Genomic DNA, 14213 nt, shown 5'->3' on the forward strand with positions numbered 1-14213 from the left:
TTAAGGGAGAAAGTAGGCCTTCCAGTTCTTGCCTAGAAAAAAGAAAAAAAATGCATGTTGAGGGAAAGGAAGCGGTGTCAACTTTCATGTGGAAGGGTGGTGAGCATTGCTCAGTTCTGCTGCTCAAAACAAATTCCTGGGTGCAGAATTCTTTCTCGATGTGTTTCTTTTGGTCTAGGCTCCAGTTTGTGGATCTCAGGATTTAAGTAAAAAGCAAGGTAGATCCTGCAACGCTGAAGTCTGTCAACTGGCCTGTATAGCTCAGCGGTACATGCATGTAGAAGGTCCTGTCCAGTCATTGGCATCTCTAGTTCAAGAATCAAGTATCAAGCAGTAGAAAACGCCTCTGTCTGGCCATTAAAGGTCACTTCCAGAGCAGACAACGATACTGAACTAAGAGGGGCCAGCAGTCTGACTTGGATATATGGCAGTTTCTTATTTGGGAACCAGATAATTGATATTACTGGTAATTGTGGGTGGGTAAGATTCTGCTTTGCTTTGCTCTCTTGTGTAATCTAGCTGTTTCTTGGATACCAAGCCATGGGGCCCACCCTTAGCTAGAAACATTTTGATTTTTCATCCTCGCAGATGAACCACTGTCCCCATTAACAATGTTCCAGGTTAACACTTTGCAGCAACCACTTCAGACAGGCTAAGAACATTATTAATTGCAGAAATGCATGAACCGCTGAACCAGAGTGGAGTCGCTGTAGCAAAGTCTAAATGTGGACCTGCTGATTCTGTTCTATATAAGGTGAGTTCAAGGTATCGTTACGGCTCGGCAAACCCTGCCATTAATCGTGTGAACAGTATATATTCCCCTGCAAGTACTAGGCAGCTAAGGGATGAGTCAGTAATCCATGGGAACAATTCAAATTAAGTAAGTGGACATCTTCCCATTCCTTCTTTCTCTGTCTCAGGCGCCACACTGAATATTATTAAAATGTGGGAAGATGGTAATCACTCTTCTCCAGCTATGTAGTTATAGAACAGGGGTGGGGAAGATTTTTCAAACCAAGGGATGCATCTTTTCTCATGGGTATCATGCCAAAAATAGTGGGCAGAGACCAGAGGCAAAGGTGGGTTGTGCAATGGAGGTGACTATTTGTATGGTAACATGAGTTTGGCCAAACTGCGGAAGGCAGTGAAGGATAGGCGTGCCTGGCGTGCTCTGGTCCATGGGGTCACGAAGAGTCGGACACGACTGAACAACAACATTTGTATGGTAGGCTATATTCCAGCCACACAAAATCCAAAGGTGAACACACACACACGCCTGGAAGGCTGCATTCAACCCCCCAGGCCTACTGTTTGCCACTCCTGTGATAGATAGATAGATAGATAGATAGATAGATAGATAGATAGATAGATAGATAGATAGATATACTAAATTTGCAAAGTTGACGATAGGAGGAGAATTTTTTGCTAGGGAATTTCAGTCCAGGATAGAGTTCACCTCACTTCATGCCAGAGTTCTGGTCTGGGGAGAGAAGAAGCCCATCCTCTGATGGCATCATGTTCTGATGATGCCCTGCTTGTCTACCAGAGGTGGTATTTTATGTACGTTAAAGACTGGAATGTCCAAGAATGGAAGCTTACAGCAAGTCTACATTTCCCTCTACTACTCATTGAGAAATGAGTGGCTCTGAATCCATTCTGAACTTTTCAGTGTACAGTACTGTTGAAATGAATGGGTGGCCTTTAACCATCTCATCAGTGCAAGGGATTCAAACTTCTTTGTCCCCCCCTGGTGTGTGACATGCCGTCTCCAAAAAAGGGTTGGGGGAACCCTTACAACAGATTAAGGGGGTGCACTGGGGGGAGGAGGAGAGGGGCAGAATGTTTTGTTGTTCAGCTAAGTTTTACTAAGAGTAGGTGCATGCCTTGTGCCAGGGATCAAGCTGGTGTGTGTGTGTTTTGAGTAGGAATCTATATGAGTGTCAATCAGTCAACCAATCATTTTATTTGTACACCACCTTTCCAAAGTCAAAACCATGCTCAAGGTGGCTTGCAACATACCGTATTTTTCGCTCCATAGGGCGCACCGGACCATAGGGCACACCTCGTTTTTAGAGGAGGAAACAAGAAAAAAAATATTTTTCTGGTTTTCCTCCTCTAAAAGCCCTGTTTTTTTTAGGATCAGCTAAAAGTTTTGCAGCTTTTTTTGCAAAGGGAAAAGCCCTGTTTTTTTGAGGATCAGCTAAAAGTTTTGCAGCTTTTTTGCAAAAGGAAAAACCCTGTTTTTTTGAGGATCAGCTAAAAGTTTTGCAGCTTTTTTTGCAAAGGGGGAAAAGCAAAGCTCCTTTTGCAAAGAGGAAAAGCCCCATTTTTATGGGGTTCAACTCACATTTCTGCAGCTTCTAAAGGAAAGGGAGCCTTTTCTACAGTTTCCAGACAGATAATCTAATGTAGCATGCCAGTCACATGTCGCTGGGGAAACAAACAACCTCCCTCTGCAGCACATTCAACAATGGAGGCCTGGGCAAGAAGGCAGGGCTGAAAGGGAGCCTGGGACTCTTATCTCTCTCCCGATATCTTGCTGCTCAGCTGCTGAGCGGGGTCCTTTCAACACCCCCTTTTCTCTTTGTAAAATAAAAAGCAGGATGCTCTTTTGGCCCCTGGGCAATTCAGCTCCAGGGACCAGCATTCGCTCCATAAGACGCACAGATATTTCCCCATACTTTTTAGGAGGAAAAAAGTGCATCTTATGGAGCGAAAAATACGGTATATAAAAATTAAAAACCTATGAACATAGCAAAAGTAGTCATAAAAAGTGAACAAACGAAACATAAAAATTGAGTCCTGAGCGCAGCCTTACCTGATTCTACAGCCATGAAACATGCCAGTGTCTGTGAAATATGGACAAAGGAGGGTAGTCTTCACACCACTGACTCTTTGGGCTTTCAGCTCATGGCTAAGAGCTTCATGGAATCCAACCACGGCAAACTTGCTAGCACAGTAGCCCTGAGGAAACAAGCAACATTTTCTCATTTACATGCTTAACTTAGGGGCTCTACCACTGTTTTAGTAAGACCCTGCAATGCTTGGCCTTGGGAACTGATGGCATAAATGCATGCAAATGTCAAAGAGGCAATTTAGCATTTGTGAACTATCGATGTGTCGCTTACCAACCTCCAGACAACCTGTGGCAAAAAGTCCAAATGATCCTGCGACTGTCACAATGTGGCCATGATTGCTCTTGATCATCTGTGGAAGAAAAGCCTTGACTGTCTGCAAAAAAGGGATAAGAGAGTTTTGATTGTACTCATGCTTCCTTTTTGTGTATTCAGATTTGCAACTTGTAAGCAGCAGTTGTAATGTTTGAAGGCCTGCTTTGCAAAGGTACCAGCAGAATACAAGCACAAATCTGTTTAGTTTCTTTTATTATAAATATGTAAACACACACACACATACACACACACTCTACAACTGTCCTATTAAATATACCATTGTCTGCACGAGGGTAATATTTCTTAATTTTGACTTCTTCCAAGCTTAACTCTTATCTATACCAACATTTTTTTTTAAAAAAAAGCTACATATATTTCATCAGTATTTTTTTTATTTATTTTAGAAATAGAAACCAAAGTAGCTCCATTTTCTTTCTATAAACAGAAATCTGTTTAGTTTTTTTACTGTTACATGATCCAATGTAGGTAAAATTATTGGTGGCTATTAGTAGTAGTAGTAATAATAATAATAATAATAATAATAATAATAATAATAATAACAATAGAATTTATTTATACCCTGCCCATCTAGCTGGGTTTCCCCAGCCACTCTGGGCGGCTCCCAACATAATATTAAAACCATGATAAAACATCAAACATTAAAATCTTCCCTAAACAGGGCTGCCTTCAGATGTCTTCTAAAAGTCAGATAGCTGTTTATTTCAATTGACATCTGATGGGAGGCCGTTCCACAGGGCAGGATGTTTGATGTTTTATTGTGTTTTTGATATTTTGTTGGGAGCCACCCAGAGTGGCTGGGGAAACCCAGCTTTATCAGCGGGGTATAAATAACAAATTGTTATTGTTTTTTTTTTTTCAAGTGGGTGGAGTTGAACAAACCCAAGCTTAATACTGACAAGATGCAAACACTGGCTTGGAGTGTCTGGAGGTCTCTGCCTGTTTTCCAAAGATGTTCTGACTAACTGTTCACCTAGAAAGAGGAGGAGACACCACAACTTTGCTTTCATCCATGTATTTCCCAGTTTCCTCTTTTCTTCTTGCAAGTAAGAAACATTAATGCCTATTCAAAGTTCCTTCAGAAATTTGAGCCTTAATGGCACATGTGACAAGGATAAAAGAGTTTAACGAGATTAGTTTTCATTGCAATCCTCTTAAAATTGCCCTCCATTTGATTGTCTCTCCATCTTTTCAGAATCTGCAAAGTAGGATTAATGAGAGCCAGGCCATGTTCTGCAAGACCTGACGGACTGATAAGCTGCTTTCTAGAATTAGCTGCTGCAAAGCTACCCATCCACACTGTGTGAGTGAGCTGGGCAAACTTGATTGAATAATTACAAAATATAGCCCTTTGCATAACTCCTTGGTCATATCCGCACAATGACTTTAATCTACTCTTCTACCACTTTAACATTGCCGGAAAAAATATCAACAACCTCAGATATGCTGATGACACTACCTTGATGGCAGAAAGTGAGGAGGAATTAAAGAACCTTTTAATGAGGGTGAAAGAGGAGAGCGCAAAATATGGTCTGAAGCTCAACATCAAAAAAACTAAGATCATGGCCACTGGTCCCATCACCTCCTGGCAAATAGAAGGGGAAGAAATGGAGGCAGTGAGAGATTTCACTTTTTTGGGTTCCACGATCACTGCAGATGGTGACAGCAGTCACGAAATTAGAAGACGCCTGCTTCTTGGGAGAAAAGCAATGACAAACCTAGACAGGATCTTAAAAAGCAAAGGCATCACCTTGCCGACAAAGGTCCGTATAGTTAAAGCTATTGTTTTTCCCAGTAGTAATGTACGGAAGTGAGAGCTGGACCATAAAGAAGGCTGATCGCCAAAGAATTGATGCTTTTGAATTATGGTGCTGGAGGAGACTCTTGAGAGTCCCATGGACTGCAAGAAGATCAAACCTATCCATTCTGAAGGAAATCAGCCCTGAGTGCTCACTAGAAGGACAGATCCTGAAGTTGAGGCTCCAGTACTTTGGCCACCTAATGAGAAGAGAAGACTCCCTAGAAAAGACCCTGATGTTGGGAAAGATGGAGGGCACAAGGAGAAGAGGACGACAGAGGATGAGATGGTTGGACAGTGCGAGAGGCAGTGAAGGATAGGCGTGCCTGGCGTGCTCTGGTCCATGGGGTCATGAAGAGTCGGACACGACTGAACGACTGAACAACAAAACCACTTTAACAGTCATGGCTCACCACCTTGCCAAGAAAAATAGGAACTGTAGTTTGTTAAGGGTGCTGAGAGTTGCTAGGTTGACCCCCCCCCCCAGAGTTAAATTTTCCAGCACCTGTGACGAACTGTAATTCCCAGGTGTGTGTTTTTTGAAGCAAATCATGACACTTAAAGTGGTATGAGAGTGCTTTAAATGTGTAGCTGGGGATATGACCCTTTATGTGCCAAACCGTATGAATACAGCATTGAGCTTGCCAAGCAAAAGAGCAGAAATTTTGAGAAGAATTCAACATAGCACTATGGTGTTCATTCCACCAGCACAAACATTTAAGCTTTCCAGATGGAATGATCCCCCCAATGTCTCACATGTGCTGTTCTGGGGGTTCTCTTGACTCCACCCCACAAAAGCTAATGGGGGGGAGCCCTGTTGCACTAGTGCAGGCATACCCAACAGGTAGATCACTGGAAGTCTGTAGTAGATCACTGGCTCCCCCCCCCAAGAAGCTCAACAACTATGGTTCCCCTACAAAAAGCTCAACATTTTCACCCTGCAGCCCATCAAAACAGCGCTTTCCTCCTCCCTAAAAAAAAAACACCTCAAAAAATTTGACCTAAACTCCAAAAAAGGGGGTAGATCACTGCCAGTTTTTAACTCTGTGAGTAGATCGCAGTCTCTTGGGAGTTGGCCACCCCTGCACTAGTGGAAGTTCTTCATAGTGCTATTGTTATAGATTTTAAAGCTGTTTCTAAGGCCAATGTTTAAATTCATTTATAATATTTTTAGTCAGTTGCATATTTCTATTCATCAGTGTTATCGTATGCTGCATTGAATATTTTTATAGAAATATCAGCAATTTCATACTTGAAATATATAACGTTTGATATAACTAATGTATTTTGAGCCACTTACACTTCATCATTTGCTGAGCGGCATATACCAAGAGTACACTGATCACAAAGTAAGGAAGAGAATGGAATTGCTTAAACTAAAGATGAAAATAAGAATATTATTACACTGATGTTTCCCAAACTAGTTAATCTGGATTCTAATGTACTAACACTGCCATTCCTAGCCACCATTAATCAAACATACTAGAAAGGCATGCCAATTAATCTATGAACATCTATCTCTATTATCACAGTTGCATCTATGGTCTAATTAGCCAGTGCCATGGATACAGATGGACTGGGAGGAACATTGCCCCAGTCAAATAATTGCTAAACTGCTTCTATATGCATCTTCCAAAGGTGCAAAAAGTGGCACTCTCTTCTGCTCCCTACCACTCCTGGTGGTTGCATAGTTCATCTCCTCAGTTGGGCTATATTGACTGTCAAGAGCTGCAGGTTCACAATTCAGCCTTCCTTTCACCCAGGAGCCCGATTCCTGTTTCACAGGGTACAGACTTACCCAAAAGTGAGCATGGCAGTTAGTCTTCATGGTTCTTTCCAGCAGTTCGTCAGGACATTGTAAGATGGGCTTTCCAGCTACAATGCCAGCATTGTTGACCAAGATTGTGACATCGCCCACGTCCTTTCTCACATACTCGGCAACACTATAGACTTCTTCCTTCCGGCTCACATCACAAGTATAAATGTAAGCCTTCGCTCCCAGCTTGCGGACTTCCCTGGCTGCATTTTCATTGCCTTCGGTGTCTATATCCCACAGAACAAGTGTTGCTCCTCGTCGGGCAAATTCCAATGCAAAAAACCTCCCAATGCCAGTTGGGCTGGCTGCACCTGTTATCAAGCAGATTTCATTAGTGACTCTTTTCTCTGCTGGTTTCTTTACCCACCGAAGCAGAGCATGGATGATGTAGCCAAATACTTTAGCTGTAAGTATAAGAAAGTCTACAAGCACAGACATTGTCTCAGATCTCTGGGGAGACAGTAATAAGAATGGAAGCTCTGTAAGGCTAGCGCATTGAGAAGCCTTCGGACAATGCAATCCAGACAGGCTGTATTTATGGGGAAAGTAAGATTTAAGAGATTATAACAATCACTACCACTAAGAAGGTGGAATTTGGACAACAACTAAGGCATTTCGTCAGTAATTCCCAAGCGGCAGGCTGGTACACGCTAGCATGCAATGAAAGTACTGCTAGTAGGTTGTGATGGCAAAGAAATGGATTAAGAAACTAAAGTGGAGGAGACTCTTGAGAGTCCCATGGACTGCAAAAAGATCAAACCTATCCATTCTTAAGGAAATCAGGCCTGAGTGCTCACTGGAAGGACAGATCCTGAAGCTGAGGCTCCAATACTTTGGCCACCTCATGAGAAGAGAAGACTCCCTGGAAAGGACCCTAATGTTGGGAAAGATGGAGGGCACAAGAAGGGGATGCCAGAGGACGAGATGGTTGGACAGTGATCTCGAAGCTACTAACTGGAGGGAGACAACTTTGTCTAGTTATTCCATTGAGTATGATCGGATCATTCAGTTGCATCCAGGAGTGACCGCTGCTGTCCTTTGGGACTGACAGGTGTAAAGCAGGAGCCCAACAGTAGGTGTAGCACAAGCCAATGTGAGGCACAGCCAACTAATTCTGCTTTCGTTCCCATCTTCCTTCCTGCCAAGTTCTACAAGGGCAACACAGGAAAAGGAAGCTGAGAGTCAGTGTCCCATTCTGAATGGGGTTGCCATATTTCAAAAAGTGAAAACGCAGACACTAAAGTTGTGCAAAGGCACAAAAGTTCAGTGCAAAGGCATGGCAGAATTTCTTCTAAAGCTGTGTAGACACTTTTGCCTTTGTCAAAACAAAATAAAAAATAAAAAAATCCATCTAGTAGCACCTTAGAGACCAACTAAGTCTCTTTTGCCTTTAAAACACATTTGAAACATATTATTTGCCTAAAAGAATTCTGGGCACTGAAGTTTACTCCTCACATCAACCCTTAAAAAGCTATAGCTCAGAATTCTTTGAGGGGGGAAATGTACTTTGAACGTGCTTTAAGGGTATAGCATGTATACAGCCTAAACTGTAAACTGCCCTGTGTGATCCTTGGGTGTTGGAAACTGTCTTATATCAAAGACTGTTGGTCCCCTCTGAGTCCAGTATCGCCCTCTGCTCTGGAAGTGACCCTCGAAGACCAGACAGGCATTTTCTACTGCTTGCTACTTGATTCTTGAACTGGATATGCTATCGACTGGACCTGGGACCTTCTACATGCAAAAAAAGGCATGACTTCCTGAGCTTTATAGACTAATTAGCAGACTTCAGCCTTGCAGAATCTACTTTGTTTCTTACAACCAGTCCAGAAGGTGGCACTGACTGTTCCAAGAGATCCTACACCCTCTAACGTGAGGAAGTCAGTTAACAATGTTAAGGAATGAATAATTATAGTTATTATTCCTGTTTTTTGTGGTTATTGTTATTTTTTAATTTTTTAATTTTTGTCAATTTTTGTTGTAGTGTGCAGTGTAAGTTTTTATGTATGTGTTATGTTGTTGAAAACTTAATAAAAGTTTATAACTTTGGAGCAAAGGTATAATAATACTTCACTGTAGCAATCAAGCATGACACGGTATACTAAATAAGCAATAATAATTTTAACAATCCTCCACCTCTATCTCCATCTCCATCCCCTCCAACATTTCTCCGATGAAAATAGGGACATCGCATTCCATAATGACATTTTTACTATTTATACCCCACACATCTTACTGGGTTGCTCCAGCCACTCTGGGCAGCTTCCAACAAATATAAAAACACAATAAAACATTTTTTTTAAAGCTCCCCTATATAGCATTCCCTTCAGATGGCTCGGGGGTTGGATAACTCCATACCCTCCAACATTTTTCAAATGAAAATACATGTAGGGACATCCGAAGGAAAATTGGGACATTGCGGGCTCAAATGAGAAACCAGTATGGCTTCTCTAAATCAGGGACTCCCTGGAAAAGACGGACACTTGGACAGGGTCTGTATCTATCTATACACCTATATGGCATATTTATATGGGGTGTTTTTAAATCCCTGCCTAGGGCATAGTCTGCCCCTACCATTCTCGATCTATTCGCCAGCATCTGGGGGGAAAAAGCGGACGGGAAGACTACATTTCCCAAAATGCCTTGAGGCGAGCGTGCGCAGTGAGGCGCTATGGGCTATATAAGAGCCCACGGCGCATTTCCTCGTTCTTTTCACATGCGCCTTCGGTGGAGGTAAGATGTCTTCTTGGGGAAGTGGTTGGATGGGGGGGGGGGGGCTGGGGAATCCGCTGCCATCGGCTCCGTTCCTTGTTTATTACACCACGCGTGCTGGTTCGAGCTGTTCCTCAGAACCCCTTTAACCCCCTTCGCCCTATATTGACCGTTTTATTTTCTCGGTTAGGAAATGCGGGGGGGTGGAAATATTGCTTCGCATGTGAAGCCTTGAGTTTTGCAACTGAGAGCTAACTTGTTGCTTTCTCGTTGTTTTTCCTTCTTAGGCGGGGTCCCCCCCCTGCCTTTCCAGTGGGGCCAGTTCACTTGCATGCTCTTTAAGAGCCCGATTTTATTTAATCGCCCCTCCCCCGCGTATCTCAAATTGCAGCCATACCGATCGGATCCTGACTGGTGCACATGATGACTTAAAACTTTTTTCCCCATCAGAGCGTCAGTGTTGATCTCTTTGCTGTTACAGCCAGAATCTGTCTGATGCACCAGTGTTTCAACAGCGAGCGGGGAGGACGGTTGAGAGTCTCTTGCAATAGCAAATCTATCGGTTAATCTGACTGGTGTGTGTCTTTCCGTTTAGGGCGACGATGCCGCTAGGCGTGTACAGAGAGAACTGCTGCAAAAAACGAGCTGGGCGGAAGGAGGTGATGGAGTCACCTGAAACCCGCACACGATCCAAATACACGTGTGAGTTTACTCCTTCAATCCTATTTTTCATTGAGACATCGGCCACCAAAGTTTGTTAATATTCCACATACAAAAGGGTGAAGGCCGCGATCCTGCTCATTTTTCAGGATGAGACTTGCTTTTGAGTAATTAAACTAGGATTATACTGCCTCTTTAATGCAAATTCAGTAGGTTCTGCTGGCTGCCCTTTTAACTGCATTTCTAGATGTTAATGTACTAAGGGGTGGATCTTCATGATATGCACTGTTTTGCTAAGTTTTGCTTGGAGTAAACATCATAAAATTCATAATAAAACTTAATTGAGCACACATGTGAGTGCCTGATAGTTGCCTATTTGTAAATATTTTTAAAGGAAAGATTGTGATTTTTGTGTAACTCAATATTTTGTACATGAGTCAAAAGCACATTTCGATCGGGAATCAACTTGGTATGTTGGTTTGGCCTCTGAGAACAGGATGCTGGACTAGGCTGCTTTTTGTAAACCCAAATTTGTGTATCACTGTAGAATTAATGTGCAGCCTACAATATACTGTATATTCTGGCGTATAAGGCTACTTTTTAATCCAGGAAAATCTTCTCAAAAGTTGGGGGGTCGTCTTATATGCTGGGTGGGGAATCTGCGGTCGAGTATATCTCAAAACTCTATATTTTAACTGGAAAAGTTGGGGGTTGGCTTATACACCCAGTCTTATACGCCGGAAAATACGGTATTGACTATTGCCGTGTGTTTGAACCCATTGCCCACATGTTTCTGACCATTGTGATTTGGTTAGGCAGCTTCATTGTCATTCATTTTGGTGCTGGACTCGCGGGCAGCTTTTTGATGGGCTTAAAAGGGGTCACATAATGGAACCAAGTATTCCAGAATCCTGCTGTATAGTTGCAATTTGTCTCCCAAACTGCTGCATACAGCAGCTCGCTACAAAACTTCTTTAGGATTTAATTCCAGGGATGGCCATGTGGCCGGAATATACCATTCATTCAATTGGGGGCACAGTTCCAACTTCTATGCAGTTTCAGCCTTCCTGTTGATAATACAAAAGATGGTTGAAAGTCCTTAAACAGTAACTAGAAGTAGCCTCACAGTTTCTTGTGTGTGGCAGCCGTCCCTTCCTTGCTATGGTCTCTCGCTGATGTTTGTGATGACCAACACTTTTTTCCCCATCAGAGCGACAGTGTTGATTTTTTGCTGCTTTAGCCAGATCTTGTCTGACGACATCAGCATAATCTTGTTTTTACAGCAGCCTGCCCTTGGTTCAGAAATAAATAAAATGACAACTCTTTGGTTTTCTGTATCATTTTTAGGATCGGAGTGAGCCTGAAGTTGTAATCATTGAGGCGGGCCCATGCAGAAGAGATGGGTGGCTTGAAATAAAACCTTGAAAGGAGGACATCTTGCTCTGATCCTACACAAGCTTGGAAGGTAGGGGGTTTGCATTTTCCTGTTCTGGTTAATTTAGAAAAGATAAGTTGATGCGGGGGAGGCCTTTGGTTCAAATCCTCCCTTCACTGTCATGAACTCACTAGGTGGCTGTAGCACTCAGTTTTGGTTCTCCCTCACCCATCATTAATTTCTGAATTCCTACAACATCTCAGATGGCAAGTCATTGGGTATGCCTAAGTAAAGATGCAAACTTTGTATTAAGACACATTTCCCCCCATAACCCTTAAAACAGCCCTAAAGTTGGCCAGTCTTAAAGCCTATTATTATCCCCCCATTTTTCCTCCCAGAACCGGAACTCAAATGAGACTCACTCGCAAAAATTAAAGCAAACACAGAAAGCTAAAAAGGTGTAAAAGATAATAATTTTAAAAGTAATTGAACTATAATACAATTAATATGATGTAACGATGGGAGTTGGGAGGTTAACGGCGTGTGGGAGTTGAGTGTATCTGGTATAAATCAAGCAGACTTGAGTAAAAAACACATGACTGGTTCCCACTAAGGTGGTAAACCTTAGGCTTCAAGTGGGTATTTACAGTGGTGCCCCGCAAGACGAAATTAATTCGTTCTGCGAGTGCTGTCGTATAGCGAAAATTTCGTCTTGCGAAGCACCAACGGGGGAAGAGCAGTTTGACAAAAAAAAAAAAACGGCATTTTTTTCGTCTTGCGAGGCAAGCCCATAGGAAAATTCGTCTTGCGAGGCAGCCTTCCGCTAGCGAATGCCTTTCGTCTAGCGAGTTTTTCGTCTAGCGAGGCATTCGTCTAGCGGGGCACCACTGTACATAATTGCTTCTCAGTCAGTACATGGAAAACTTAGAGGGGTGGTGAGGGCTAGTCTGGAGGTCTCCCTGAAAGCCTCGTTTTCTGTATGCAGGGACTAAATAGTACAAAGAAGCCCGTGATCATGCGAGGCTACTGCGGGGATATCATTCAGCCACAGATTGATCCCAGTGGGAAGCAAGCACCTGTGTATTGGATTAAACTGGCAGCCGAACATTCTGTGCAATCTTTACAGGGTTGTACAAAATAGAAATCTTGAGTTTAGTTCTTCCCCCGAAGTAGGCACAGCACTGCAGGCTCTGGTGTTGCAAGTGAAGTCAAAAGGCCCATTCATACGCAGTTTTATGCTCATGTTGACTCAGTCTTATTTGAGCCTGTTCCCACAGGCCTTGAGGCTTATGCACTCCCCTCCCATCTTGCGTGATATCCTGCTGCCCTGAAGCATGCGTTTATTTGAAGTTACCAGATAATTCACTGGTGTAATACAAAGCAAAATTTTCCCCTTCTTTAATATGCTCCCTGTTTCTTTTTTCAGACTGCAGCACCGTATGTCAGACTGAATGGGAGGATGGCAAGGGAAATTGAAGTCTTCCAAGTGTTGTAAGTTTTGTAAGACCAAATTGCCATTTAGAAGAGTGTGGCAGGGTGCTTACGTGGCATGCTATTCAGTGGTACATGATGACTTAATCTTTTTTCCCCATCTTATCGGCAATGCTGATAAAACATGCGTTCTAGCCAGATGGTCTGATTCCACTGATGTCCAAATCTCACATTGCATGCTTTTGTACTGGACTTGGAAGACAGAAGCCTAGTGTAAATATTCTGCTATAAATGCACACTGCTTAATGGGTTTTCATGTTGATGGGAGCATGAGGGTTGTGGATAATGAGAAGCAGAAGGTGCAGGCCACTTTCCCAAGGCTGCTGACCTCTTGATTCTTTGGTTTATTACATAACTGGTGCATAGATGGGTAAATGCTTTCCTTGCCTTGGAATAAATAGATGGCCAGTTTTGTAAAACAATTCAAATTTCTGCAACAACAGTTTTGCGCTGTAAGAGCTAATGTTACAGCAGCCTTTATTTGTCGATCCCTTTAACTACTGTTTTGGCTTCAGGGCAGATTTAAGAGCCCCTGAGAAGGAGATATGATAGCCATCTTCAAATATCTTAAGGGCTGTCCTGGAGGAGGAAGCATGGTTGTTTTGGGGTGCAAAGCAGCTGCTCTTTGTCACGTAAGACAGGAAGCTTTTTTTGGTGGTGTTGCAAGCATCCATTAACAGTAACTAGAATAAGGAAGATAGAAGTTAGTTGCTGGAGTGGCTTTGTTGGCACATGAGCATGGTAATTAACTTAATCCTACCTGCAGTCGATGGGTGGCTAAGCCTTCTCTGTTTCTTTCAACAGGCGCAAGGGTTCCTGGTTGCTGCCCGATGGTTGGCTTGAAGCAGAACGGCTGAGACTTGAAGGAGAAATCATTTCAGTGTCCCAGGAGTGTTGCTGTACAATAAATGCATGGTTTTGCACCATGGCAAATTTAAAAGCAGCTCTGAGTTTTCAGTGGTATCACGGGGTAACTTTCCCCTCTCCTTCCCCAGGAACATCCCTCAGTTTGCAGGGCATGTCCTGATGCTGTTTTGCCAGGGATTACCATCATTTAGAGAAGGGGCAGTTGGGGGCAAGGCTACAGCTGTATGGGAAAGTGCATATTTTAGTGTGCATAACAACCCAGGTTTATAGCATTTCCTGTTAAAAAGTATGTCAGGTGCAGAAGCCTAC

The 14213-nt window shown here is 42.9% G+C and overlaps 1 protein-coding gene, 1 long non-coding RNA gene and 3 other non-coding genes across 5 annotated transcripts in view; 4 read left to right on the forward strand and 1 right to left on the reverse strand.

Annotated features, from left to right (window-relative positions):
* Positions 1-7373, reverse strand: part of LOC117048981 (retinol dehydrogenase 10-like) — a 12533-nt gene extending 5160 nt beyond the window's left edge. The window contains exons 1-3 of the mRNA XM_033153514.1: positions 6785-7373; positions 3133-3231; positions 2819-2964 (exon numbers count right to left, since the gene is read on the reverse strand). Of these exons, the coding sequence (XP_033009405.1) occupies positions 2819-2964; positions 3133-3231; positions 6785-7240 (701 nt within the window). The 5' untranslated portion in view covers positions 7241-7373. The remainder of the gene's footprint in view (positions 1-2818; positions 2965-3132; positions 3232-6784) is intronic.
* Positions 7374-9921: 2548 nt separating this feature from the next.
* LOC117049290 lies at positions 9922-10016 on the forward strand. Its single transcript, XR_004426928.1, has one exon. It is a non-coding gene; the product is annotated as a small nucleolar SNORD12/SNORD106 (small nucleolar RNA).
* A 74-nt stretch (positions 10017-10090) lies between these two features.
* Positions 10091-13971, forward strand: LOC117048982. The gene is made up of 4 exons (XR_004426898.1): positions 10091-10213; positions 11519-11636; positions 12973-13037; positions 13842-13971. It is a non-coding gene; the product is annotated as an uncharacterized LOC117048982 (long non-coding RNA).
* On the forward strand, positions 11343-11436 carry LOC117049291. Its single transcript, XR_004426929.1, has one exon. It is a non-coding gene; the product is annotated as a small nucleolar SNORD12/SNORD106 (small nucleolar RNA).
* LOC117049292 lies at positions 13103-13194 on the forward strand. The gene has a single exon (XR_004426930.1). It is a non-coding gene; the product is annotated as a small nucleolar SNORD12/SNORD106 (small nucleolar RNA).
* Positions 13972-14213: the final 242 nt, after the last annotated feature.

Source organism: Lacerta agilis, chromosome 6 (genome assembly GCF_009819535.1).
Source record: "Lacerta agilis isolate rLacAgi1 chromosome 6, rLacAgi1.pri, whole genome shotgun sequence".
In the NCBI taxonomy this organism is placed as follows: domain Eukaryota; kingdom Metazoa; phylum Chordata; class Lepidosauria; order Squamata; family Lacertidae; genus Lacerta; species Lacerta agilis.